Consider the following 26275-nt stretch of genomic DNA (forward strand, 5'->3'; position numbering starts at 1 on the left):
TGACATAATATGGATCCTCTGGGTCCTCTGCGATATATACCCTGCCTAGCAAAGGATGATGTGGTGTCTGTGATGGAAAGGTAACTGTTGTCACCTCATTTTGTTTCTGGCAGTCGATGCCCTTTGGTTGGAATGGCGATTCAAAGACCCCCTTTGAACCAGTGCCAGCTCCTGTTGTGTTGGACGAGTTGTGCCCCACCATGGATGGTGGCCAGCTTACAGTGCATTTTTCTAAGGAATATTCTCGTGGCTTTGTGGATCCCTTGTGGTCAGGTGGTGCAGGCAGATCTGTTTGATTCAGTCCCAGGTCACGGGGATCCACACCTCTGAGGTTTATGTTTTGCACAGACTGCTCGTAATCAAACAGGTTTGTCTTTGGTATAGGCCTACTGAAAAGTTTTGAATTTTTTCCATTTAGTGATGTGTCAGGAGCAAAAGCCTGTGACTCAAAAGACGGGGTTTGTGAAGCCTCCTGTATTTGGTGTGCCACAATTGGGCCTGTTTTAGATTTATTCAATCTGGGTAACCCATACCGAGGAGCTTCAGGTTTCCGATCACTGTTTTTTGACTGGCTGCCGTTATGCACTGACATGCAGTCTGAATGGCTGACTGCAATCTGTGGGTCCATCTGTGAATTTTGACACTGAGCTCTAGACCATGATCTAGGTTTCTGGATGGCCTTAGTATTTCTTGAGGTGCTAGTCTGTTGAAAGAGTTGGGAAGAGGATTCTGTTGACATAGTATTTGCGAAATCTTCCACCTGACATGTCTTATAGTGATCACTCTTTGAGAATGTTGATGCCACACTACTTTCAGTGTATAAGTCATACTGCCTTCTCCTGGCTTCTTTAGTGGGTGGAAGATTTGACTGACTCAAACGAGTAGCTGTGGAAGAGGATACCTTAGGTGTTGTGGATAGAATTGGACTTCTGTTTGGCTGCATGTCAGTACAAGACTGGTGGTAGGTTACACTCGCAGGCTGGGGCTGAGTGTAATACTTAGGAAGATAGTCAGGTGTCGTTCTTGAGGATCTACGGGTTGACTGAGCTGCCAGTTCGTCACTCGCTGACTGGGATTCTCTCTCAGCATTTGTGACTGTAATCCCACCAGACACACAATTACTTTGTCTACCTGTCACTCCATCGTACAGAATTCCACTTCCTTGTCGCTCCTTGATATTTGACTTAGTTTTGGGCATTGTGCCAATCTCTCCTTTTCCAAGAGGAGGCATTGGTAAAGGTTTTGCAGAATTCCCAGTTTTCCTTAAACCATGCTTGTCTTGTAACAGACTGGAAGTCTGATACATCTCTCTATTCAGTATATCCTTGGAAGATCTTCTCAATTCGGAACGAGTAAAGTCCAATAAAACAGTTTGATCCAGAACGTCACACTTTGATTCCTTGGAGAACCTTGGTATACCAGACTCGGGCTGAGTCTTGGAATTAGAGATAGGAATTGATTTAGCCCTTCTTTCTTGGGCTACGGGAGAGCTCTGTTTGGCTCCCTGGCTGTCAAAAGGCATCATCTGGGACATGGCTGTTGGAGATGGACTTAATCTCAGAGTTGGCGATATACTTGTCTTGTGCTGTGACAATGAAGATGAGACATTTGTCTGTGAAGCAGGCAGATTTAGATAATTGCTTGGCTTTAGTTTCTGAGTGGGGAGAGTGGGAGAAGAATTTGGCTTTGGGGCAATAGGAATAAAGGAGTTGTTGGGCCTTGTGGAGAGAAATGGAGAGACAGGGTTTGTTTTAAGCTTGGTCCGGGGGAGAGTTGCTGGTCTCTCTCCATCGTTTGTCTGTGAAAGCTGGTAACGTTCACTTATAGATGCCTGACTTGGTGTCTTGCTTGAAACACATACAGTAGGTTCAGAAGGACAAATTGGAGCAAAAGGTCTGGAACTAAAAGGGAAATGAAGAAAATTTAGCAAATGTCTTGTCTATGCAATGAATAATTCATGTTTTTCAGGAACATAATACTGCTATCTCATACATACACTCAACACAAAAAAGAGACATTGTTGAACTTACCTGTTTTTCTCAAAAACAAGTCCTTGACAATCAAAGGATGGTATTTGAATGACTTTCTTTTTGATGACAGGAGAAGAGAGGGAATTGGGAAGTGGCAAAGGGACGGTTAAATGTTTCTTGGGTTGTGGTGAGGATACAGATACTTGAGGGCTCAGAGGTGTAAGATGGTCAGAAACACTCATTGTGTTTTAGTAAGGAAGAAAGACGGCGGAAGACAATGGCTGGTGATTAAATTGAGGGAGAGAAAACATGAAGGGAAATCAAATTGTTAGTTGCCAATGTCAAAAATATCACGTCCACAACCTGGCACGTTACTTTAATGCATAGTTAATTCTAATGGATTACCGATTTGTTTTCAAAAGATTAACAACTTAAATGCTAGATAATTTAATTGTAGATCTGCTATTTTCTGTCATTTTGAAAATGTTTGAAAATCTTGAATGTGTTATGCCCAACCAACCAACCACAGGTTGAAAGTGGTAAAACAAAAACAAACTAAAAAAATCTATCCAAATTATGAAAATGAGTACTGACCTGTGATTCCCTGCTCTTTCTCTAGACTGGAGCACTGGGCAAACTGAGCGAGAGAAGCACAAAGAGCAAGGCACAGGGACTGGAACAGTTGGAGCTGGTGGGTACAGAAGCTACATTCTCTCCATTCCTGGGCTCTATGGCAGCACTGTTTCACTCACCCACTCGCATCTTTTGTTATCTTATCTTCATGGGAATCTCTGTCTGTAAACATTAATGACATGAACCCAAGTGGCCCTATTCTGGCTATGGCATAATAAGCAAACATCTGGTGAAAATAGCAGATGTACAAGCTCAAAAAGTGTCATATTGCAACGCATCGTGAGCTGCTATTTTTGATGGAGAGATTTAATATTGGATGGTGTATTATTTATCTTAAGCCTGAAATAAGGTGCAGAAAGAAATTAAGAAAACAGCTAACTTTTATTTTCTTATATACAGTATTTGTATGAATATGAAAATGATTGGTCATTAAGAGTATGATGTATATGCAATTTTCTCACAATGATCCAGAAAAACAGTAACAAGAACAAATAACTGAAAAAAGAAAGAAATATAGGCTACAGTATATTTTACCAATACAACATGTCTCAAATCTTGATCCATCTAGACTCTGAGTAAGCCTCTTGGCACCTTGAAGAAATTAATTACTTGGCACAAAACATTACTCAGCAGTCACAGTATCTAAAAATCCAACAATGCACATACTTGACAGCAGATGCTCTGTTGCCGTTGCCAGTATGAGGTTGCCCCCCCCCCCCCCCCACCTCCATATGAGCTAACATTGCAGTTGTACTCTCACACACTATAAACGTAAACATCACAGCAAATGTAAAGTGATTGTCAAGTTACAAAACATCTGTAAAAATTGGCACACAAGAAGATGGCATGACATTTACATCAAATGTTTGTGCATATTATTACAAAATGACTACACATTTGGAAAGCAGGACATCTCCTCCATGCAGCTTACATATTCTTGTGCTGTACAATTCCCTCCACCTAGCCGTTGGTTTCATTCAAATTCTTTAAAACACTGGTTCTCAACATCAGGTTCAGGGACCACCAGGGTTTCCAAATGGACCCCAGCTACGTAGGTCTGTAATTCTGAGAATATCCTGTACCCTCACGGGTCCATTTGTACACTCTCAGAGTTAAATTAACAATGAGAATTTTACAGTGTAGATTGGGGTCCCCAAATTCCTTTTGTACACTTCCAGAGTTACAGACCCGTAAGTGTTCATTTGTACCACTGGTGTAGGGTGACCATATTTTCAGCCACTCAAACCGGGACGCAAACCACTGTTGCTTAAAACCGGGACCTTAAAAGCAATGCGCACGTTACCGTGCACGTGCGTGCCCATTCTCTAACGTTCGTGCACGCGCACACACACACCGCAGGGTTGCAAACAGGCAGTGAGTGATTGACAAACAGCCTCAGTGTTGAATTCAGACACGCAATGAATTTGTTTATGTTTTCTGATTGGTTGGTGAGCATGTTTTCATGAGAAGAACATGATGAATGTCTATGCAACCACTGAAAACAGCTACTATTATTTTAATTCTGGCGAAAACCGGGACAATCTTGCAGTGAATGTTGAAAACCGGGACATATTAGTGTTTTAGTGATATTTGTCAGGACACTGGGACACGCAGCTTGAAAACGGGACTGTCCCGGGTAAAACGGGACGTCTGGTCACCTACCTGGTGGGCCCCCGAACCAGACGTTGAGAAATGGTGCCTTAAGTAACACTTCATCAATCTCTATCATAAACACCAATGAGCCAAGTCAAAGAAAAGTTATGATGGAAGAAGAAGGACAGAACTCCAGTCAGTCAAAATCAGTCACATCAAAACAGTCTTTTTTTACTCCTCTCTCTCAAGGTGGCTTCTGTCCCACAGGTGTCCTGGAAACAGAGCCAACCAGATGGCCCGTTATGCACTCCTCATCCTAGTGGTCATATGAGGGCATTGCTATCATCATCTGTGCAGTTCACACTGGCCACCAGTGGATGGTGCCGAACCGCCTTGTTGCTCCATTTAGGGGTGTCCTGGAGCCCAGGCTCAAGGAAGTAGAGGCAAGCTCCAAATCCTGTCAGCACCAAAACGGACACCAGCAAATAGAGAGGGATGAACCAGTCCAAGAACAACCAAGACATGCTGTTGTCTAAAAGAAAAAGAAAAAGCAGTGGAGTTAGAAGGTTGGAAAAGAGACAAGGGAGTCAAGGAACGACAAAGGAAAAGGGAGGGAGGGAAGGGAAATGGAGAAAAATAAGAAATGGATAAAGGATAAGAGTACTGGAGGGTGGCTGAGATTTTGAATGTAGATAACTCACTGCAAAGTCAGATGAGACTTATAGTGCTGTACCACAATCGTATCACATTATCTCAACAGTAAAAACAATGTGAAGAGGATTTTAATATATTTTAGCACCTTTTCTCCCCAATATTAGTTGTTGTGCCGATTGATTCCATGTGAAGAGGATTTTAGATTAAGATTAATCACACATTAAACAAGCAGCCGGAAAATATATAACTTCAGTCAGACTGAAATGGACCATTGGCAATTTTACAAGATGCATATTAGTAGATTAGTCATGCTACAAATAGTGTGTGTGTGTGTGTGTGTGTGTGTGTGTGTGTGTGTGTGTGTGTGTGTGTGTGTATTTACAGTTATATATACGCCTAATAAATGTGTGTGTGTGTGTGTGTGTGTGTGTGTGTGTGTGTGTGTGTGTGTGTGTGTGTGTGTGTGTATTTACAGTTATATATACGCCTAATAAATGTGTGTGTGTGTGTGTGTGTGTGTGTATATATATATATATATATATATATATATATACTGTATGTAATACATACCTGTAGTCAGTAGTCGTTCAGTTGGTCTCTAGATGTGATTAGTCTTATGTAATAAGGAGTAGCAGGGGCTTAAGTCAATAATTAGACCAATTCCAGGTTCTACCGCTGTCCTGCTGCCGCTGACTGTTGCACACGAGATGGTAAAATCACAGGTGCTCTCCCAGAGGCAGTAAGAGACTCAAGCTGCATGCGGGTTCATCATCGAGCTCTCGGTTCTGACGTTCAAAGGAGGGGGTGGGGGTTGCTATGGAAACATCGCTGCTGATGGGAGAGAGGGAGGGAAACTTATATAACTATTATCTTTTTGGGGGGTTAGGGAGGGCAAGCCCTTCAGATGTCTCTGGATGCTTGCTGCCTTGCTGCGTAAAATCAATTCCACCCCATTTAACACGGAGGCCATCACACAGTTTATGACATTGAGAGGGGGGGGGGGGGGCATGTTTTTTGTCTCTCATTTCAACTTCCCATACAGCTGCAACGTTTTATGGGGTAACTCCCATCAGTAAAATAATATATTTTATCTCACAGTTTCCAAGACAAGGACTGCATGCAGAATTAAAACAAAAATTAATCGATGGCTTTGTAAGTTGCACGATGACGCCATCTCCTTCAGTGAATGCTATTTTAGCTCTTGGTCAATGAGCATTACATGAATAAAAGCATTTGGATTTAATCTAGCATTTCAAACATTGACATTTGTGAAGGCTCTGGCTGTCTGTCTGTCCTCCTTTGGGTGGGTTGTCGGTCTCAATGTCTGTTTCTTTGTTGGAATTGCCTCTCAGCTCTCCCTTCCCAATCTTGGTGTTATCTTTGATAAATAACAAGCTTAGCTTGGACAAACATTTTAGTCTTCATCTTTCCAAAATTATATATATATTTCTGGCCAACAATCTGGAAGCATGTGCACCTGGTAAATTACTCTTTTTGATGAGTGCTCACATTTACTTTGCAGACTTGTAAGTGGAACACATTACCGCAATGTTCTCTTCACTTAACTTTTAAAGTGTATTGAGGGCAGTACCTTTTTCCTGTGCTTTTAATGCCATGCAATCTTGGAACACAACCTTAGACACTCTTGTGAGGGCTTGTCTGGCCATTCGCAGTGATGTCATTACGTGCGCATCCCGCATCAAAAACTCATTCAAGTCACCCAGGGACTCATTCATGTCATGGTCCTGGGGTCCCGGGGATGCGCCTCCATTGGATGTTAAAATAATTTACCGCGTCGCGGTAAAAGAAAAAAAAATGTCCACACCACAGACACCACCATTGTTCACGGGTGAAAGCATCCTACTTTACCCTACGTTAACACAAATAAAATCCACGTAGAAAGTCTTAAACAGGCGATAGAAACGTCAATGTTTTGATTCCACCGACGTCCGACGCCATTTTGCGCGCGTAAACTTTATATTGAGGACTCATAAAACTTTTCTGGGACCCATTTGAATGACCACCTGCGGGTCCCGGGACCCATTACATTGAAAACCTAGTAACATCACTGCATTCCACAGACTAGACTGAAGACTTAAGGGACAACTCCGCACTAAATAACATCTAGGCTCATTTTCCTACTTACATTGGTCCCAAATGACTATTAGACAGAAATGCCTGTCGTCCAGTTCCTCCAGCAGTCTCCATCAGCCCTCATATTGTAGCATAGAGTTAAGCCCATAAGCCTATATAACATTCCTATTCAAGAACCAACATTTGGAGAAAAAAAAATAGCCAGCAAGTGCTAAGACCCAATCGTATCCCCATGGATAAACCCATCACCATTAAAACTACAATTCCATGATGTTTCTGTATATTCTCCTTTTTTATTATTTTCAAAGAGAATGGGCCACATACACATTATCAACTTTAATAGTGAATTGGTATTTTCTTCCATCTCAGCTGTTCCTATAATGATTGAAAGTGACTTGAATCTAACACCAGAATGACGAGACTCAACAACAATCCTGAATAAACAACCCATTAGTGCAAGTAACCTTTTCTTTTAGGGGAGTGAGAACGTCACACACACATACAAGTTCCTGGGTTCAGCCACAGCCCTTTATAGCATCTATCAATTAACAAAACAGACAGTTTCTATCGAGTATCGACTGCTACAGCTCACACGTCAGTCTCTAATTGGACAGGATGTAAACATCTATCAAACTGGCCCACAAAGCGCTGTCAGGTTTTTAAAGAATCCACATAAATTTGAGACAAAATTCAAAATGAAATCTCTTTTGTCTCTTCTCTGCAGAGCGCAAATAAGTACAGTCTTGTAGAACAGTCTGTCTGTGTCCTCTCAAAGGGGTGCCCGTGAAGGGACTTTCTGCAGGAAATCAGAAATGAAGGGGGCAACACATTCAGGCCTATTCAGGTGGATGTGATGATCGCCCTGTACTGTCCTTACAGAGTCCTGAGAGAGGGGAGAAAGAAAGAGAGGGGGGTCGGTAGGCTGAACCTGTGATACGAGTTTCACTTTGAATGTAATAGCTAATAGCTGTTGTGAGAAACAGTTTAAATAGAAACATTTACCGTACTCTACAGTACATCCCCTATTCCTTCCCTCATCAGCTGCATTCAACCAGTGCCTGTATGTAGGTAGGTCACTCACTGATGCAGTTTAGAGCCGTAAATATTTTTTGCTGCCTGTGCTGTTGAGCCTTATGGGGTTAGGTTTGCTTAGCTGGCATTTAGTAATCTGTTTACAATGTGTATGTGAGTAAACCGTTTTTTACTTTTTTAAGCTAGCAAGCAAAAAGACACGCACGCACGCGCGCGCGCGCGCACACACACACACACACACACACACACACACACACACACACACACACACACACACACACACACACACACACACACACACACACACACACACACACACACACACACACACAATCCTACTTCATATGTGACAGATAGTCAGGGATTGTCAGTTTAGAGAAATTGTATACTCACATTACGATTCCTAAAGCACTGGAGTAGTTCTGAGGCAAATTTCCTTTGATCTGGCTCACTAAATATTCTGTTGAAGCCTTCATCTGCACTGGAAAGAGATTTTGAACAACTATAAATATGACAGTATACCAGCATGACATTGTAACATATGCTATGAAACAGTATTGGGTAGCAGAGGCTGTGTTAATAAACAGGAAAAACAAACCAGCAGGAAACATATTCTCATGTTAGTAGATTCTTAGCCACAGTGGAGTGTCTTAAATTGTATTTTGTATTTTTATTAGCCATATTATTCATGTTGTATACGTCTGTGTCCTTTGTGATTTTAAATCATAATAATTGCAGGCATTGCAATAGAAACAGTTATGACAAGAGACTGGAAGTAATGCTACTGTAAATGTGTATCTACGGTGCATATGTGTGATCTAAGGCATGGAATGTCTTACAGAATGACTAGAATTCTGGCTTTTATCTTTGACTGCATCTCCAGACTTTGTTCCATAGTGATGCGTACAATATTTTTCTGAAGGAAAAGAAAGAAGAAAGAAAACAAGAAACGAAGTAAAACATGCATCCATTACATAACCTGCTGACAGAATTACTAGTAAAAAATTGGAGGACACCAGAGATTCTTTCAACAGTGACTTACAGAATTGACAAGTAAGTCTCTGGAGAATACAACACCTGCAAAATAAACCACATTGAATGAGTACTTTAAGTATGTACTTATTTATAGTGTTTGTTTGCTCTTGGGAGCACTCAGATCAGCAACAACAGGAAAAACAAAAACAGAGAAAATAAATGGCACCTTCTTCAACTTGCGAGAGGCCTCGTTCTAACAGGATGTGTGCAGACATTTCTGAGAGAGCTGGGTTTGCGGCCATTATCCTGAAAGAAATTAAATACTTTCTATCAGCTATTAGTCAGTCATTTAGAACAGTCTGAAATAGTCAACCACGATGGTACTTTACCTCTCCAATGCCTTGTCATAAGTGTAAACCCTCCCCTTCATCTCTTCTTTCTTTTTTTCAAGCTGCATCATCTCTTCTATTCCTTTTCTCATCACTTGGGGCAATTCTTTCTACAGGTTAGAAGATATATCATCACATATCATTGTTACCAAACAATCTCATATACATGACAGGACACAAATGTTGCAGCTCTAAACATTTTTAGATTGTGTGATTATTTATTCAGTGGCTTGTAAACTATGCAAAAGACACAACAAATGCCTAATTTTGTCAAATATATGCCTGGTCATGACTATTTTCACATTTGCATTTTATGTATATATTGTACAAATTCTTCTAAAAGAAAATTGGACAGTCAAATAACTTTGAGCTTCAGACATTCCTCTGTTTGGCAGTATATACAATATAAAGAAATCTAAATGGTTATTGGCATATAAATGACTAAAATACAAGCATTCCAATCGTCCGGAGCTGTAACTTTAATTATATATTTTAGTCAAAAAACCTAAATGGTCAAATTGATTGTTTCCAACGGTAAAATACACTCACAAAAATCTGGTTCTTCAAGGGTTCTTTGGGTTAGCTGACGTGCAATACAGTACAGTAAGTGTTATAAGAGCCTGTTCAGCCCCTGTATGGTGTTTTAGATGTTTTCAAGTACATTTTGCTGCTTGTACTTGTACCTTCTTGGGCCTTGAGTGGGATGGTGCTTTAACAAATTCTAAGTTTATTAATTTGTAGATTTGACAAAATGCCTAAAGAAGTTCCCCTATGATCTATGAGCCAAAGAACCACTTTTAGTGCTATTTACCACCATTTTTCTTTATTGTGTGAGGTACAATAAATGTCATATAAACTAGTACGGAAACTGTTCTGCTACCGGATCTGTAGGTAAGAATCCATAGCAGTCCAGTAGTATGAGGTCATCCACCATGTCGGGATACAGAGCACTGAACTGGGGAAAACACAAGGTGGACCGTATCATGATGCAACAAGAAAACATAATAAAAAGGTATTTATCTCTGTACATTATCTCTGTGATGTACCGGTAGATAAGAACTTATGATTCACAAAAGGGGCTGTTGTAACAATATAAATTACCATTCCGGCTATGTCACCACCTGCAACAAAAGATCAAAATAAATACATTAAAGTGCTAATATTTGTGCCCAAGACACTATTGATTCATTGACGCTTTATTCCTAAACCAAATGTTGTGTAACTTTGTGTTATATTTGAACATTATTTATGTATTATTTTATTATCAATAAATGATGATATAAAACACTCACCCATGCTATGTCCTATCATGGAAAACCTGGTCCAATTGAGAGCTGTGAGTGCCACACACACAAACACACACACGCACACACATACACGCACGCACGCGCACGCACGCACACGCACACACACACACACACACACACACACACACACACACACACACACAGTTTGAACGGTTGAAGGTAGCAATACTGCTATGGGTTCAGCTCCCATTGGCAAGACTTGACAGTGAGTCCATGATATATTGGATCATTTACTCAAAATATGTAATAATAGTCCTGTGGACCTTTGAAATCACACACCATCAACGACTCGCCGTACATCAGCCACATATGCAGGAAGGGAGTAAAGAGCTCCAGGAGGACGATGGGATGATTTGCCATGACCTGCCAAGTCCACTGCTACATATCTATGCTCTGTAGGCAGACAGGAGAAAACACTGAGATAGGCAAATTATAGTTCACTTTTTTACCTCTTTATTAATACCACTTCCTGAATGCAAAGTTGTTGTTGGCTTCCTTCTGTCTCACAAGACAATGGAGTATTGTAAAAAGTAAGATTGGATTAACAGCAAAAGTGACACAAACATATTTCATATACATTACCTTCCGGCAGGAGGGGAATAAGAGTGTTGAATGAGCCACAGTTGTCAGCCCAGCCATGCAGGCATAGCACAGGACGGCCATTGTCAGGACCCCAGACCTTGCCTCTTATCTCTCCCCATGGCAATGGCGTAATGAACTCTGAAACTGAACAAATTGGTTTACAGGTCATCAATAACTGACACACAAAACACAGTAGTAGTAATAATAAAACACAGTAGTAGTGATAATAAAATATAGTAGTAGTAATAATAATAGGAGACAATAATAATAATAATAGACTGTCTATGCCCTGTGAATGCGAAATTGAGGGAATTTCATGTCACTTAGCATAAATGTCTGCATGGACTCAAGGATGAACTGTGTGTATGTATCTATTCTGCATCTAGCTTAAGGCAAGACCCGAATTTAGAGTGAACATTTTAACTGTCTGTCTGTCTGTCTGTCTGTCTGTCTGTCTGTCTGTCTGTCTGTCTGTCTGTCTGTCTGTCTTCTAAATCCTTAAAGTTTTCTGAAAGAACGTATGTTGTTATATCAGTGGTTCTCAAACGTTGTTGTCCTGTCAAGAATAACGTTAAAATAATATGTCAAAATTATATGTATTTGGCCGCAGACCGCCGGACCCCCATCTCAAAATATTTTGTTCCAGGGACCCCCAGATGCAGAATAGATGAACTGATTGTAAGTAGGTGGTCAAAGGTTAGGTGAATACGACTGCCCCAAAATCACTAATGCAATATGTCAGGAGTGCATTGTGGGAAATCCATGGCATTTGATTTGGCACAAATGTCCAACTGGACTCAAGGATGAACTGATGATAGTAGGTGGTCAAAGATCAAAGGTCAAGATAACTGTGACATCACATTAAAAGAAATGGATCAGTGGATTTATAATGTTGTTCTGTCAGCACTAGATGGATGTTCATACCATCTAAACTGTGACACCACAAACACCTTAATTAAATTCCTGCTAATTCATTCACTACATTATGGATATACTTACAGTGATGTAAATGGCAAGTGGTTGGCGGAGGCACACAACCATGATGCTGTCTTACTAGTTTATTATGACATATGTTCCTAATTCCAACAGCCTACACTGACGTCATTTGAAAAGCTTCTTGGGGAAAAGAGGAAAGAGTATAGGCCTAATAATTAAAAGGCTGGAGTGGCAAAAGAAGCTGCAAGTAAAATCTATAAAAACATACTTAATGTGTATATAACAAAGTCATACAATCAGTCTGCATACAATAGCATTGGCCCCCAATCCAATCAATTTCAAAGTGTTTGTTTACAAGGCTATAAATGGTTTAGCCCCATCACATACAGTCAGGTGGTCTCGACTCGAGTGTGGCCCATTCCCCCCAAACTAACAGCATAGTTCAATTTCATTGACAGGCCCATTAGGCTACAATTCAAAGTGAAGCAAAGTGAAGTATTTAGCCTACCTACTGTATATATGTTTTGCACTGTGTTTTTTTTTTGTCTCTGTTTATTTATTTTATTTTCTCCTGACCATATCTACTGCGCATAGTAGTACTGTGTTCTATCCGTCTGTCATTCAATGTTATGAGATACTTCAATGGTTTCCTGTGTAAATAAGCCAAGTGCTTTCCTAGGATCTCCTTTTAGTTGACCTTGTACCAGTGAACTGTACCGTCATGAAACTGTACTTTTTTTCTATGCAAACTTGAAACTTCTAATAAAGTCTTCAATCAATCAATCAAAGCAAATGATCTCTCTCGAAACCGCAGGCTGTATCTTCAGTTAAGCCGACACTTTACTCAAGTGTCGGCACGTCTGAACTCTGCACCAAACATTACTTGTGTAGTTGTAGACTGCCAATAAACACTACCGTATTCAGGGCAATACATTCCATCAACACGATAGCTAGCTGGCTGCCATCCCTTCTCGAATTGACAGTGATGATGATGACCACATTGTTGCGGGCAGAGTTAAAAGCGCTGATTTGAACATTGTTCACTCACTGACAGAACTCAACGACGACAGCTTTCAACAGGGTGCAGAGTCGGACCATTCAAACTCCGAATAATCTGACGATCTCGTTGCTCAGCCAAACGTCATCTTATGAAGGGGGAACAAATAAATACCTGCTTGTTTCACAGTTGTTGATGTCGCCATGTGTCTCGCAGCTTTCAGAGTTTGCATTATCCAATATCCACCAAGAAATACACGATGGAGTCTGGACTCCAGGAGTGGACGTCAGCTTAAACAAAGACAGTGTAAAGAAGGAATGTTCAGATACGTCATGGGAAGTGTCTGTAGTGTGGCTCGTGACCTCTCCTTCACTCGATCCTCCTTGGCATAAACACACCGACCCGATTTCACCGGGAAAAGTGCGATTTAAATTGGAAATAAATACGATTTATTATATTTTGTTCGTTTCGAGTCCATATATATTGAGCCACGATCACGACTCCAAGCGTCATTCAACTTCAGTAGTCGTCTGTACAGAGGCGTCAATTGGGTATGGCAAGCTATGGCAGCTGCCATACGTTGGCTACGGGGGGAAATAATAAAATGTACTTTTCATCATGCCTTTTGCTAAAGTAGGCAACATGACTGGTGTCTTGCACGCGCGCCTTCATGTTGCCATACCTTAGCTTTTGCTGAACTGACGCCACTGCGTCTGTATTACGGCACTCAAAAAGAAAATTAAATAGTTAATAGGATACTAATTCGATGTAGAATAATCCAACATCATGTCCTCCTGAGAACCTATTATGTTGCATTTATCTTTTCACTCATTTGAGTAGATACAGTCAATGTAAATCCTGTCTCCTGACAGTGTGTGGCGGTAGGACCATGCTGACAACTTTCAGCTTTTTCTAAACAAATTACACACTGACCCCTAGAGGTCAGTGTCCTCAATCCTTCCACCACTAAAATACATACCGGTAACACCCAATAGAACATCACAAGAAACTCAAATTGGGATACAAATTGTGAGGATATCGATATGGTAGTACCATATCGATATCCCAATTGGGATACAAATTGTGAGGATATCGATATGGTACATCATCTCAATGCTTCTGTAGATGCTCTACTTTGATGGGCACTACACTACACACTGAACAGTAGTCTGGTGCTGATGTACAGTATGTGAGAAGATTAAAGCCTCTCTTTGATCAAAGCAGATTTCACACTGATCCATGCTGAATAAGGCTGGTTATGAATGATTTATGATGGACGACTCCATCTCATTAAAAAAGTGCATCACACAATTTCATTCCATTTCACATTGCAGCCTCATTTGTCTGTCCAGCTCCTCCTGTGTTTGCCCTTCTCCCCTCTCTCTTTCTCTCTCTCCCTTCTCTCTCCCTTGCCGATCCCGGGCCAATGTGTACGGGCCTTAACTTGATCTTATCAATCTCTGTTCACAGAGCACTCACATACTGTAGGCCTATCCAGAGGATTGTTCCAACTTCCCCAAGTCTGAAGTTATCTCTCTGGATTGCCTGGCGTTGTGTTACAGTAAATACTTACAATAGTGAACCAGTGCACAAACAATAACAAAAGCTTCTGGCTAATGCCAAATAAACAGCTGGTTTACTTTATTACAGTTAGGGCAAATTTGAGCATGTATGAAGTCTAGCATAAATACAAAGATTTAGATTTTATTTTTTTCATATAAAAAATCAATAGCAATACCATGTCTTCAGAGAACTAAAGTAATTATCTCACATTACATAAAATTAGTGCTCAAAATTCAATTTAATCTAAGCAGTAGATTTGTAGGGGCACATCAACCTGGTGGCTCTGCTGGCTGACCACACAACCACAACATTCTGGGTTTGTTTGCTGGCTTGACCTGCATATGGTCATATGCATATGGTCTCTCCTCTGCCCCCACCAAGTCACTCTTCATGTTATCTGAATAAAAGCAAAGATTCCACAAAAGCAGGCAAGGTGACACAGTCTAGTGGATGTATGTGTTACAGAGGTAGTAAGAAGAGGTAATATGCATGTTGAAAGGTGTGTGTGTGTGTGTGTGTGTGTGTGTGTGTGTGTGTGTGTGTGTGTGTGTGTGTGTGTGTGTGTGTGTGTGTGTGTGTGTGTGTGTGTGTGTGCGTGTGTGCATGTGTTATAACTTGGCTACAGGCGTGTCCCCCGCAGGGCTGTGTGACTGTGACATGACAGTCTGCAGGAACTCAGAGACAAAGGGGGCAACACATTCAGGTCTATTTAGGTGGATGTGATGATCGCCTTGTACTGTTATCACAGTATCCTGAGAGAGAGAGAGAGAGAGAGAGAGAGAGAGGAGGGGGGGGTGATAAATGCACAACTGTGACATTTTCCTTGAGAAAACAAAAATAAAATAAGTCAAAATATATATATTTTTCCATTAACTAGGGGTAAGTAAAGAGCAACATATAGAACCACTCAATGGTCAATAGACCGTATGTCAAATCCCGCCCCATTTTGCTCTTGTTACTAGGTGGGACGAATTTACCAGGGCAGATTATTTTATAATGGAAGTGGATGGGGAAAAAAGATTTTTCATAGCCTCATTATAGCTATTTAAAGTACCAAAAGAAACACATCTACGTGATATTAATACAAAGGGAAGAAAAAAGTACAGTAATTACATTGCAAAACAGGAGTTTCCCCCCGAAAATATATGTTTTAATTAGTTTAATCCCAGTGGGACAGAAACACCAGGCCAGGTTGTTTTTATATTGGAAATGAATGGGGAAAAAAGATTTTTCATAGCCTCATTATAGCTATTTAAAGTACCAAAAGAAACACATCTACGTGATATTAATAAAAAGGGAAGAACAAAGTACAGTAGTTACATTGCAAAACAGGGGTTTGCCCCCCAAAATACATGTTTTAATTAGTTTAATCCTCTGAAAAAGTCGGAGGAGAGATACAGAGAGAGAAAGCGCAGTGCATCTTGGGTAGGAAGCTGTCATCCAGCCTATAAATCCACTGCATAATAGGCTGGCTGTCTTAATTCTGCCCATTTAAAATATATGTACCCAATCAAAACTCTTAGTTACATTGATAAGGTTTATGTGAAATAGTCTGTTGAAGCTTATTCATTATAATGATCGAAATTTCTATGATGGCGCAGCGCCGTACTGCACGCTGGCCGTGCTCCGCAATGCGCACCGCGGTGAAAGACTGAAGCCAGTAGCGAAAAGTGAATGTTTTTTTTCTGGTTGGCCAGTCAGGGAGTCTCAGGGACCAATCAGAAGGCTGACAAACGGTCTATTAAGTGCCAATATATAGGTCAAAGTTTCTACTGCCATTGTTGAGGAACTGACATCTACTGTATGTCATAATCTGCCTACAATGCTTCATAAATACCATACACAACTAAACTTAAACCAGTAAAGGTGGACACAGTAGGAAGCAGGCCCTAATAATAGTGATGAATGCAGTGACATTTCTCCCTACAGCCAGTTGTACATCGTCGCTACTCTCTTCTCTCATACACATACATTGTCTACCACTCTCCATCTTACCCTCAGATTTTTGTCAATCAAATGTCATTCATATTGTTAAGTCCTAGTGACAAATATGTTTCTAGCGATAAACGAGTCAGAACGTGGTTACCACCACCGCGCTCTGACTCTTCTGGTGCACTATCCTCTTAGAACAATGATATTTAAATTAAAGTAACAGGTTACACTCAGAGTGACAAGACAAGAGTGAGTTGAGTTTATTAATTTCTCCATTCTTCACAAGAAAGGATAAACGTTTTGACAATCCAGCCTTTGTCCGCATGAGATGGGGAGAGAGACCAACATTAAATGCTGTAGTCCGGATGTTCCAATCAAATCACCCAAAACATCCAGCATTATACTAGTTTTGGTGTAAGCATTGGGCTAAAGGCTTAAGACAGCTCAGACTGAGTCAAAAGTGTGCAGGGTTTTGGTCTATCTTGTTACGTTTATAAATCCATATTTTGTTATTAGTCTAATGTCAGCATGTGCCAACAAATTGCATACCTATAGCCCATAAGCCAGAGGGATGTAGGGGAGTGTTGTAACTGGCTTATTAGTAGTATATTGTAGTGTATATTATACTCCTTGGTGTGTTTTTGTCACTGTATACTTGCACATTATGTGAAATTTGTCTTCTGCATTTATCAGCCTATAACTACTAGGAACAGTAAACACCATTAGTATGGCACTCGGGGAGCGGTTAGGGTTAAGTGTCTTGCTCAGAGACAATTCGACACATTGCGCCTACTGCTTCCCAGGCGGGCTTTCTGCCTATTCAGCTATGGCTGCCCCAGGGATGATTGCTCAGGGATTATTCATTGACAAAAATGAGATAAAAAAAAAAGTCTTAGAGGAAATGAGGTTCTTGGCCTGCTGGCAGTATGCACAAGAAATATGATGCTGGTCGGCCTACTAGTCTGCGAAATTAGCTGCAGAAAGACACACAGAGACAAGACACACAAATGCATAATCTGTTGGTGTACATAATAAAGACACACACAGATACAAGAGCTCATGCTGACACATGACACACACACACACACACACATACATAAATGACTACAGGATCGTACTCACGTTTCGTTCCCTATACCGCTGGAGCAGTGTTGAGACATATTTCTTTTGCTCTCCTTCAGCAAATAGTTTCTCAAAGCCTTCATCAGCTCTAAAGACACATTAAGAGATTGTGAACACGCCTAGCATGGTCTAAATTGGTAAGATATGATTCTGTGTATAATAAATGGTGTAGTATGTAATAGTAAAGGGGAGGAGTATCTTACAGAATGACTAAAAAGGGGGCTTGTAGCTGTGATTGCATCTCCAGACTCTGTTCCAGGCTAACACGCACAACGTTTTTCTGAAAACATTAAGAAATGTAAAGTAATGGATAATACTATATATATTCTGTATATGTATACACACAAACTAGCAAAACTGAAAACAGATCACTATAGATTCATGAGGAAGACCAGATGGTGGTTTAATAGTTACTCACTAGATTGATTCGAAAATCTCGAGTGAATACAACTCCTACAAATGAAAATCGTGTTAAATCCAACAGCACAACAGAATAAATAAAAATCAAATTGAGATCACTGGATTAATTTAGTATGCTCTCTGTGAACTAGCTTTTTCAAGAGCGATAAAAATCAAATAAAAAACAAAAAAATACCACACCTCCTTCAACTTGAGAGATGCCTCGTTCTAAAAGGATGTGTACTGACTGTTCAGAGAGAGCTGGATTTGCAGCTAATAACCTGAAATAAATCCAATACACAAATACATGTAACACTTCAATCAATGCTATAAAACAGAAAGATGATGAATGAGTGCCAGCCAGACCTAGTTGTCAATGACTAAACTGGTACTACAGTATACCTCTCAACTGCCTTCTCATAAGTGTAGACCTTCTCTTTCTTCTCTTGCTGTTTTTCATATGTGATCATTTGGTCCATTCCTTGCTTCATTACTTTGGTCAATTCTTTCTAGAAGTAAAGAGAAATAATCAGAGGAACTTGTCAAAGTGTCGTGGCTCAAATTAGCAGAGATGCCCCATACAACCTCATAAAAATACAATGATATTATATCTGCCACTGAAGCAAAGTGTATTTTTCATGTAGTAAAATACAGAATATAAAGCATTCTTTCAAAACCACTTATTGAAAATAATTTACTTTGACATTAACTTTGCAAAGATGTCAGAATCTGAAATATTCTACCGATGTCGAAAACGTACATAATTATACATGTCAAATATCCGAATCTGATATTTGACTTTAGTTTATTACAATCTCACTGTGAAAGTAAATTAAAGTGCTGCAGTACTGGGTCTGTAGGTAAGAATCCATACGAGTCCAAGAGTACAACTGCATCCACCATCTCAGGATATAATGCACTGATCTGTGTAACACAAGGACAACACAAAATGGACCATACTATAATAGAAAACATAGGTAATAATACTTGTGGGCATTGTTTTAGTGTGACAATTAGATTAAACAAGCAAGGCTGATGTAACAATGCTAATTACCATTCCAGCGATGTTACCACCTATAAAGATAAAGGATATATTAATAAACAAAATGGAAAGTCATTGATCTAATTTTGCAGTTGAGTTAACCACATCAACCCCAGTTCTGGGCATGTCATAAGAGACGAATATTCAGCGAAAATAGCCAATTAGCATACGAGGGGACCAAGTATAGACCCCTGGCGGATCTGGGTCAATGATGCATATAAGTGGTTAAAATACATAATCTGACACTCACCCATGCTGTGTCCTATAATGGTGAATCTTGTCCACTGAAGTGCTAAATAAAAGGAAAGGGGGTTGAAAGCAAAGGTTATGGTCCCACCAGTGGTGTGTTCTAGGTTTTTTCGGAGAGCATACGATAATCATTCCCTGCACGACATGCATACTTGTCGGCTATTCAGTACGCTCACATGTGGTCAATGGATGAACTGGTTAGTAGACGGATTATGCTTTTTTTATATATATATATATAATATATATATACACACACACTCTACGTATATATAATTTATTTTAATGTTACTGTCTGAGTGAGATGTTATACTTTGAGCTGAAAGTAAAAAAAATAATAGTCTAATAGTGTAATAGTCACACACCTTCAATGACTCGTCGTACATCCGCTAAATATGCAGGAAAGGAATAGAAGACCCCTGGAGGACGATGGGATGACTGACCATGACCTGGCAGGTCCACTGCTACATATCTATACTCTGTATGCACAGAAAGATAAAGAAAGATAAGGGAGGTAGGGTTCAGACAAGTACAATACCATACAGTACTTTGTTGTATCCCATATAAAACACAATTGTATTACAGTACTTCGTTGTATCCCATATAAAACACAATAGTATTAATTGACATCGTTACCTTCATCATTAAATAAATAAAACAAACTATCCTGTTTTAAATTACCTTTTGGCAGAAGGGGAATAAGGGTGTTGAACGTGCCACAGTTGTCAGCCCAACCATGCAGGCATAGCACAGGACGACCATGGTCAGGACCCCAAACCTTGCCTCTCATCTCTCCCCAAGGCACTGGCATAATGAAATCTGAAACTGAACAGATACACTCATCCTTAAGTTATAAACATTTAAAAACAGTGAAAACAGCTGATCTTCTAGATGGGATATTTTCACTACTTCTGGGCGTCTAGCGCAATGAAGTAGGGCATTAATTTACAAGCCAGTTTCTGCCTAATGTCTCAGATTCAGAGCTAGCAGCCTCAAACACCTCAAAGTGTGTTTTGATTAAAGTACGTACTTAGATATTTCTTAGCTTAAAGTAACTGTTATTATTCTTAATTATTGATTGTTGTTATTGCTGCTATAGAGGAATCGAACAAAGATTTTACTCTTATATGTACTTGTATGAGATGTATACAAAAATCTATAGCTGTCACCTGTCATAACAAATGCAATCCCCTTTCATTTCCACTTCCTTTCTGTAGCCTTCCAGATGGTCATGGATTGATTGATTTATTGATTGACTCAGTCAATCAATAGCGTGTCATTCTGTCAATCAGTAGCCTACTGTCCTGTACAGTCAATTTGATGGACAGGACAGTAGGCTACAGTTCACTGATACAAGGTCAACTAAAAGGTTTTAAACCACAAGAAAGCTTGTACATCATCTACTGATGGCTTGTTTAAATCGGGGTCCTCTTCACAACAGTCACAGTATTAGTAAATGCATAGTAATAACATAATAGTAATGTGGGAGAAAGAGAGGGTGGAAGACAGAACAAAAGGGACTGAGGAAGAAATACCTGCTTGTTTCATACAAGTTGATGTTACGAGGTTTCGTACGCCTTTCAACGTGTGCATCATTCTGGAAGAGATGTCAGCTCCTTAAAAGCTGCACAGTTACATAAATAGCCTACAATGTCGATATTGTAAAACGTGAACTAAACCAAAACAAAAAAAAATACACTAATGACAATGAAAACTGCGACGTCCAATGTTGACCAAAAAAATGTTCAAACTGGTCTAGGAGGCTAACCTTTGTTTTGAGACCATGAAGAGAGACATGTCAACATTTCGTTTTCCGGGGTGTCACACAACCACGTGCTTCAACCTTTGGACTATCATTTGCCGGTTGCTGATCCGGTATTTTGTTTTCCAACGGATACGGACGTATGGAGACGGTCCGTGTATTTTGTGCACGTACAAATAACCGGATACAGTAGGCGGGCTCTAGACTGGATCACCGAGAAGAAATTAAAACCTGCTACTGTGGTAGGTTAAGAAGACTTCATTGGACAAAATATTGGCCATTAAGAAATTAGTGTTGGAAAAAGTGCTCACAGTCACATTCTTTACGTAAAAGTAAGTAAGAGTATCAATACTGCAATACTCTTTTTCAAGGAGAAGTCAGGAATTCAACATTTATACTTGAGTAAAAGTACAAAAGTAGTGGCTTCAAAATGTAGTAGGCTATGTAAAGAACGTGTTTCGCCACTGGGGGTCGCCAAGCCACTACCCCGCGCAGAAAGAGGTCAGACTGAGGGCAACGCTGCAAGATTCGACTTGCTACTGCTATTCTTTGATTGATTGAATATTTTATTAGAAGTTTGCATAGGAAAAGGTAAAGGACATTACAGTTCACTGATACTAGGTCAACTAAAAGGATATGTTTTTATGGGGACCGTACCTATTGATGGAATTTGGATCATATTCCATATGGATAAACAGTTTTCCAACCATAATAAAATACTCCACACAATGAATGAGACCACACCAGGGAATATGCGTTTTGTGTTGAAGTTTAGTCAGAGTTCAAATTACTGTACAGCAGTACAGTAGAGCAAAATCACCCATCGTAGCTCTCTCTGAGTGACAAGCATAATGATTTCACAGATATATGGATTTACAGAATACATTAGTCACATTCTGATTGGACAAAGTTAAACATGACAAGTACAGTAGAGCAATGGATATCAGATGTTTTCGTGTTACAGGCACCAGTCGTAAGGGCAGATAGTATGTTTGGCGTTTTGTTATCCTGTGTCCTGTACATAATGACCTGATTGGCATCTCTCAGTGGTCATTCTCCTGCGTTAGTTAGTTGTTCAAAACATCATGACATTGACACTGAAAATGGTATCTATACCATTTTAAACAACAATAACATATTTTACTATCAATTCCCTCCTGAGATAGCATTTGAAGTGTTAAATGTCAAGGCAGCATAAACAACAAGGGAAGAAAACATGGGTTAAACTTTTTAAAAGTATTTGAAACGGAAAACAATCATTGAAAATTTTAAGTCAACATAAACATTTCGATAGCTTTAAGTTTTAAAGAGGAGAGTTAAAAGAACTGTATATTTCCAAAGGTATTTAAGTATTTTTAAAGGTATTTAAATCAGAATACAACCAAAGGTAAAAATATTTTGATAATGAAAGATAAAGGACTGTATAATTTGGAATCATTAGGGGGAGTGCCAAGGATATTTTCTCTTATAATTTGGGGCCTGTAACGTTTAGTTAACGTGAGTTAGAATATTTTTATGAGAGAGAGGAGAAAATCACACGTTCCTTAAAATATATTGATAGGAAAAGGAAACCTTTGATCCATCAATAACAAACATTGTCCTGTCGCTACATGACAAACTGTATCACTAAATTTAGAATCTTTCCAAAGTTTCTTCACAGCCTCACCTGGGTTTGGTGGAGGTGCACTCCAGAGAGTGCATTTAATGGAAGAGAAGGATATTTTTTTCTTTAGAAGTTTTGATTTATTTGGTGAAGTCATCACCTGAGATTGACGAATGTAGAATTTTGAAAATTTGATTAGTGTGGTGGAGCGTCATGGTCCATTCCTTGCTTGACCTATGACCTTCGCCAGGGTGTCCCAGCCAGGGGGGACTTTTTGACTCCACAACAGTAAGGTAGGACCTCTGTCCTCATCATTTCCAGTAAGGTTTTATAACGAATATGACATTTCAGTATTTAACATTTCCAAGACGAGGCTATGAGATCTTATCAAAATAAGAGAGTTGTATGTTGTGACAAGACAGCTGTAAATATTAACAAAAATGATATAGGAACTCATGTGACTTGAATCCTCGTACTCACGAAAAATGATCCTTCGTCACAGATCATGGGAAGAGATATGGACCATCTGTCATAGATAAGTCAATTAATCTGAAAAATAAAATAAACATCAGAATTACTTGGAAGTTAAGACCATTGTGTGTATTTATGTATAGACATGTTTAATTTGTTTTAGATATACGTCACCAAGGGACACGGTTTGTGTCTAATTGTAATAAGTTTGTTCTGTAAGGGGTAAACAGATTTAAACATGGTTAAGCAGAATGAAATATATATATATTCTGAAATAAAATGAGATGAAAATGTAGTGGAATATGTAAATATGAAATCAGAAAATGAAATATGAATTCAGAAAATGAAAATATGAAAGAAGTTAAAATGGAAAGATATTAAAATAAATGAAAAAATATTAAAAATATTAAATTCTCCAAACACATTCCCTCCCGTTTGGCACAGACAAAAATTGGGTGTGACAAAAATTGTAAAATATGGTCAAATGGGAAACAGATTGTCAAGTGTACAGACGTACAGTGATTCTGCTCACTGTCAGAGTTAGAGTGAGCTTCCAAGCCTGTGAGGGGGGAAGTGTATCATAACAAGATAAGCATTTACCAAACTATTAAAATGGTTAGAAAACCAGAAAATGAATGAAACTTAAAGAAATAAAATAAGAAAAATGAAATAGAAACACATAACATAATCATAATGTCATTCTTTTTTTTTTTCTTTTTTTTCCCCATATGTGTAATACTGTATAAGCTGTCAATAGAGTCGTAATAATTGTGGGATTTGACTATTTTTTTTTTTTTTTTTTTTTTATATATTCTGAACAAGGTCCCCGCCTGCAGTCGGCAGCTGGGGAGTAAGTAACTTAAGTACCTTTACTCGAGTAAAGAGAATGAAGGATTACCCAAAATAAACTGATAGGCCTCTTCCATCTTTAACCCATACTGCAGTTTACGTGTTAAAGATGGATTTTGGCAAATATTGGTGAAAGTAACGTTTTTGGTACATGTCCCTAAAATGTGTTTTTTTTTTTTTTTTTTTCACTCAATTTTTATTGATTTTTTCACACAAACACCATGGCATCCATCATCTCTTCACATTAATCATCATCATACTGTTCATATACAGGCTTTACTTTTTTGTCTTATTTTTTCCCTTTTTTTCTCTTTTCCTTTTCACAAGTCCATCTTCATTTTCATTAGAACATTTCCACCATCATGTCCGTCGTTACACCCTTTCTCCTTATACTGGAGAGTTAATAACATTTACATTCATTGACACTATACACATCTTGTTAACCATCCTTTGTTCAAATAATTCCCATAATATTAACCATCAGTTATTCACTTATCTCCCCTCATCTGTTCTACCTGTTTATGTCCAATATAATGTTAACATCCAAATGTCATGCCATACACGCACTCACAAACAAACTACTACACTAACACAAACACACACACACACACACACACAGGACTTCCACCTAGGGGCGACTACACCCTACCCTCTCTAACTAAACTGAGGGGTTTGTCCCCATCATGGACAGGGCCCCCTCTCTAGACCTGAAAATATTCCCTACTCTTGGGTCCTTCCAGCGTCTAGCCAACTACACAGAAGAGTAAAAAAAACAACAAACATATCAAAAACTACACAATCCCCCTAAACTAAACATCCCCTCGTCGGTCCCGTCTGTCATTCAAATATGCTTCTATTGCAACTCTAGATTCCCCTTGTCCTTTCTTTCCCATAGCATGCGGTGACCGCACTCACTTTTTTATCTGTTCTTGTCTCTTTCTTTCACTTTTTCCACCGTTCCACTTTTCTCTCCCGTCTTCTTCCTCAATACTCGCTGCCATCTCTCTACCTCCTCCTTCCTCCGTCTCTCGTCCATCGCCGCCTCGCCTGTCGTCTCTGCTCCCGTCTCCAGCGACACCTCCACGTCCCCCGCCGCCGGGTCTACGACCCGTGTCTGCGTTGTTGGTGGTGTCGTTGATGGTGGTGGCGGCGGCGGTGGTGTCCTCAGGCGCACAAGCTGGGGGCCACTGTGCCAATTCTTTGACTGTTCTTGCCTCCTGTCTTTCCCCTTTTTCAACATTCCTCTTTTTTCTTCTCCCGTCTTTCTCCTCAACACACGCTGCCATCTCTCCACGTTTTCCTTCCTTCGTCTGTCCTTCTCCATCGCCGTGTCAGCCGTCCTCTCCGTTCCCGTTTCTTGCTGCGCCTCCTCATCCTGCATCTTCTCCGTATCCTGCGTCGTCTCCTCGCCCAGCGCCGCCTCCACGTCCCCCGCCGTCGATTCTGGTGCCCGCGTCCGCGGTGTTGTCCTCTCCCTGTAGCCTCTAGCTCGGATATCCCTCGCTGCTTCTGCCGCGGACGTATACACCTTCGTTCCGTCGTCCCACTGGACTCTTAGCTTTGTATATGGGGATTGAAACGTGATTTTTTCTTGTTTTAACAGCCGTTTAAGTGGCACGTACTCCTTCCTAAGTTTGACCACTTCTGGTGGGTAGTCATGGTCCCATCCGAGCCTCTTCCCGGCCACCTTTATCTCCTTAGCCCACGCCTTTCTGAGAACCAACTCTTTTACATCAAATCTGTGGAAGTTGATAATGATCGAGCGTGGGGGAGCCTCGTCGTCCCGAGGTTTTCGCGTCAGGGCTCGGTGGGCTCGCATGATCTGTAGCTCCGTGTCCTCTGGTAGGTCGAGTTCAGCCCACATCAGTTGCTCTATGAAGTCAACCATGTTTGACCCGTCTTCTGCTGTTTCTGGACAATTGAACAGCCTTATATTGTTTCTCATTTGCCGCGATTGCATGTCCAGCAGCCTTTCTTGTAGTCTCCTCACCCGATCCTCCAGGTATTCTACCGACTCACTCGCCTCTACTTGCCACTCCTCCGTTGCTAACACTCGGCTTTGGACCTCCGCTATCTCCGCTTTTCGTTCCTCCATCTCTCCGCTCACCTTCTGTTGCTGCGTGT

The 26275-nt window shown here is 40.1% G+C and overlaps 1 protein-coding gene across 1 annotated transcript; it reads right to left on the minus strand.

Annotated features, from left to right (window-relative positions):
- Nucleotides 1–7222: 7222 nt before the first annotated feature.
- On the minus strand, nt 7223–21233 carry serhl (serine hydrolase like). Its single transcript, XM_080722636.1, has 24 exons — nt 21002–21233; nt 20148–20291; nt 19832–19945; nt 19471–19512; nt 19233–19252; nt 19028–19102; nt 18581–18687; nt 18380–18459; nt 18198–18232; nt 17983–18059; nt 17780–17867; nt 15341–15477; nt 13337–13428; nt 11230–11373; nt 10927–11040; nt 10633–10674; nt 10442–10461; nt 10221–10295; nt 9341–9450; nt 9178–9257; nt 9019–9053; nt 8816–8892; nt 8370–8457; nt 7223–7827 (listed from the first exon to the last, which is right to left on the minus strand). Exons 1-24 carry the CDS (start codon nt 21060–21062, stop codon nt 7714–7716), a joined length of 1971 nt encoding a protein of 656 aa, XP_080578762.1. The 5' UTR covers nt 21063–21233; the 3' UTR covers nt 7223–7713.
- Nucleotides 21234–26275: the final 5042 nt, after the last annotated feature.

This window comes from Nannobrachium achirus, assembly GCF_963921795.1.
Source record: "Nannobrachium achirus genome assembly, chromosome: 3".
NCBI lineage: Eukaryota > Metazoa > Chordata > Actinopteri > Myctophiformes > Myctophidae > Nannobrachium > Nannobrachium achirus.

Coding starts and splice junctions, on each gene's coding strand:
- serhl (XM_080722636.1), bottom strand. CDS start 21,062: ATGATGCACACGTTGAAAGGCGTACGAAACCTCGTAACATCAACTTGT. Junction 19,103..19,232: donor GTGGTAACATCGCTGGAATG/GTAATTAGCATT, acceptor TGTGTTACACAG/ATCAGTGCATTATATCCTGA. Junction 13,429..15,340: donor GGGGACACGCCTGTAGCCAA/GTTATAACACAT, acceptor CCTGGAGTCCAG/ACTCCATCGTGTATTTCTTG.